This window comes from Propithecus coquereli, unplaced genomic scaffold, assembly GCF_000956105.1.
Source record: "Propithecus coquereli isolate 6110/MARCELLA unplaced genomic scaffold, Pcoq_1.0 Scaffold44, whole genome shotgun sequence".
NCBI lineage: Eukaryota > Metazoa > Chordata > Mammalia > Primates > Indriidae > Propithecus > Propithecus coquereli.
This window is the reverse complement of record NW_012150174.1, coordinates 13,621,947-13,625,332: the sequence shown is the minus strand read 5'-3', so window position 1 is coordinate 13,625,332 and position 3,386 is coordinate 13,621,947. Positions and strand designations below refer to the sequence as shown.

General features: G+C 39.7%; 1 protein-coding gene across 1 annotated transcript; it reads left to right on the top strand.

Annotated features, from left to right (window-relative positions):
* The first annotated feature begins 778 nt into the window (after positions 1-778).
* Positions 779-1,726, top strand: LOC105818271 (olfactory receptor 56A3-like). The gene has a single exon (XM_012654208.1). The coding sequence runs from the start codon at positions 779-781 to the stop codon at positions 1,724-1,726; it is 948 nt and encodes a 315-aa protein (XP_012509662.1).
* The last annotated feature ends 1,660 nt before the right edge of the window (positions 1,727-3,386 follow it).

Below are 3,386 nucleotides of genomic sequence, written 5' to 3'. Positions count from 1 at the left end.
TACAGGTATAAATATAGGCATGGGTGTGGGTGTGGCTATGGATGTGGGTATGAGTATAGATAAGATTGTGTCTGTGTGTGTGTGTGTGTGTGTGTGTGTGTAGAGAGAGAAGAATGATAACGTAACTATAACAAGATGTTCTCAAAAGATGAATGTTGATAAAGGGCATGTGAAAATTCTTTTTACTATTTTTACATACAATTTTCTGTAAGTTGAAAGTACTTCAAATTAAAATTTTAACAATAAAAAATAGAGATATAGACATAGATATAGATATGATTGTTATTTATTTTGATCAGGAGATTTGTTCTTTATACACAGTCCATCATGGTTCTGGATACTCTCAGCTTTTACTTCCTTAAAATTTGATAGTGTCTAGCATTTAGAATGTATTTCTATACATTAGACTGAAGTGTTTTCTCAGCTTTTTCTATTTTTACTATTTCATTTAAGTAATGCTTGATGTTTAAATAATTTGTGATTCATTAAATATTAAGCAAAGAGATTGAAAACATAAATTCATCCAAGAGAATGTGTCAGATGAAACACAGATGAAAGAACAAAGATGGTGAAACATCATTTTATATATTTTATGGCCACCTCTTTTCTGTCAAAAATGTGTTAGGCACAAGGGCTATGGGGTGAATGACCTGGGTTGTGTCCATAATCCCATGAATCTTATAGTTTAAGTACATAGCCATCAGAGACTGTGGTAGAATTAACTCTTTCTCTCTACCTCAGGTACCTAAAGACATCTACCTCACTAAAGTCACTGCCAATGCTACTTTATAGCAACAGCTCCCTCCCTATTGAAGTCTCTGAATTCCTCCTGAACTGTTTTGCCAGGTCTCCCACCTGGCAGCGCTGGCTGTCCCTGCCCCTCAGCTTCCTCTTCCTACTGGCCATGGGGGCCAACGCCACCCTCCTGATCACCATCTGGCTGGAGGCCGCACTGCACCAGCCCATGTACTACCTGCTCAGCCTCCTCTCCCTGCTGGACATTGTGCTCTGCCTCACTGTCATCCCCAAGGTCCTGGCCATCTTCTGGTTTGACCTCAGGCCCATCAGTTTCTCTGCCTGCTTCCTCCAAATGTTCATTATGAATAACTTCCTGCACATGGAATCATGCACCTTCCTGGCTATGGCCTATGATCGCTATGTGGCCATCTGCAAGCCTCTGCATTACCCATCCGTCATTACGGACCAATTTGTGGCAAAGGTTATTGTCTTCATCTTGGCCCGCAACACTTTTTTCACTGCACCTATCCCCATCCTCTCTGCCCATCTCCACTATTGTGGAAAAAATGTAATTGAGAACTGTATCTGTGCTAACCTTTCTGTATCCAAACTCTCCTGTGATAATGTTGCCCTTAATCGAATCTACCAGTTAATTGTGGCCTGGATGCTTATAGGATCTGACCTCATCCTCATCTTTCTCTCCTATATTTTTATCCTTCACGCTGTTCTTAGACTCAAGGCAAAAGGGGCAGCTGCCAAAGCTCTCAGCACTTGTAGCTCTCACTTCATTCTCATCCTCTTTTTTAGCACCATCTTGCTGGTTTTTGTTTTTACCCATATGTCCAAGAAAAAGGTTTTCCCTGATATCCCTGTCTTACTTAATGTCTTACACCATGTAATTCCTGCAGCTCTGAACCCCATTGTCTATGGAGTACGAACCCAGGAGATTAAACAAGGAATTTGGAAACTACTGAGGAGGGATGGGTAATGTGAGAAGGTAATTGTGTTCTTACTTTGTTTTTCTGAATCAAAAATACTCAAAATCACAATTGAAAGGCAGAGATCAAGAGGTAGAAATACAGTCCTAATGTTCTTTCTGAACATGCCTGATGATATAAACTACATGCTTTCACTCTTACCCAGAGTCACATCCTACTTTGCCATTCCATGTTTTCCTAGAAGAGATTAAAGACATGGATGTATAATCTCTCACAATGCTACCCTGACAAGAGGCTATAAATTTTGGTGATTTAAGCATGAAACCTAATTGTTTACTACTAATTGAATCCTGAGTAGAACCAGTGGAGATGGAAAATCAATATTTACTTCAAGATGTGTGGCTGATGTAGACAGCGCATAGCATAGGCTTTGGAAGACAGTGCATAGGCTTTGGAATAATATGTAATATTAGAAAACCAACTGTTAAAATATTTAACCATTATATTTTAACATTTTCCTTCAGGCATTTAAAATAATTTATTGAAAGTTATTTTGTACCCATCAAAGTACTAGGAAATGGTAGTCTAACGTGAATAAATCTTGGTCCCATTTCTCAAAGAGTGCACATTCTAATGGATAAGGCAGAAATATGTAAAATCAACTATACTGCAATGTAATAAGAGTTAAAAAGAGTTCATTAAAACACACAGAGAACTTTGTAAGCTCAGAAGAGAGAGAAATTAATTTCTCTAGAAGATTAATTAGAAATTAATTTCTCCAGAAGATTACACACAGACAGTGGGATGAGGACTGGGCACTATTAAAAGGGAAAAACACAACAAGAAGCTGGACCAAAGCACAGAAGTGTAAAAATCCTTTATTCATTTACAGAATACAGTGTGGCTTCCCTATCTCAGTTAATGTCAACTCCATACTGCCAGTTTTTTAAGCCAAAAACCTTGGAGGTGTCCTTGCCACCCACTTTCTCTCATTAGCAATTAGCAACTGATCAATTTATCCTGTCAGCCCTAAAATCCAACCATTTTCCCCCATCTCCTATACAGAAGCCCAAGCTACCCCATCTCCATTCTGGATAATTGTAATGGCCACCTGGGGGCGGGGAGGGAGACTCCTTGCTTCTGTCCATATTTCCCTATAGCTCAAATGCAGTAGCCAGAGTGACCAATTTGAATATGGCAGGCCAGTCATGTCACTGCCATACATACACAAAAGCTCTGCAGGGCCTCACAACTCACTGAGAATAGAAAGCAAAATCTTGACGATGGATTACAAGGCCCTATACAATCTGACCCTCATCTACCTATCTGGCCTCCTCCTTTAGTCCACTCTATCTAAACTGACTCCCTGTCAATTTCTCACAAACAGAACCCTCTTGGTGTTTTGTTGGTTGTTCCCTCTGTCCATATAACTCTATCCCTCAAGTCCATTGTATCTCCCTGACCACAGTATTTAAACTAGTATCCAACAATATTCCCCCAAAACACAAACAATTTTCTAGTGCCTTTTGCACTTCACTGTTCTGCATGGGGTTTATTGCAATGAATGACCACAAATTTTGCTCTTTTTTTTTTTTTTTTTTTTTTTTGAGACAGAGTCTCACTCTGTTGCCCCGGGCTAGAGTGAGTGCTGTGGCGTCATCCTAGCTCACAGCAACAGACATCTACCTCACTAAAGTCACTGCCAATGCT

Coding starts and splice junctions, on each gene's coding strand:
- LOC105818271 (XM_012654208.1), top strand. CDS start 779: ATGCTACTTTATAGCAACAGCTCCCTCCCTATTGAAGTCTCTGAATTC.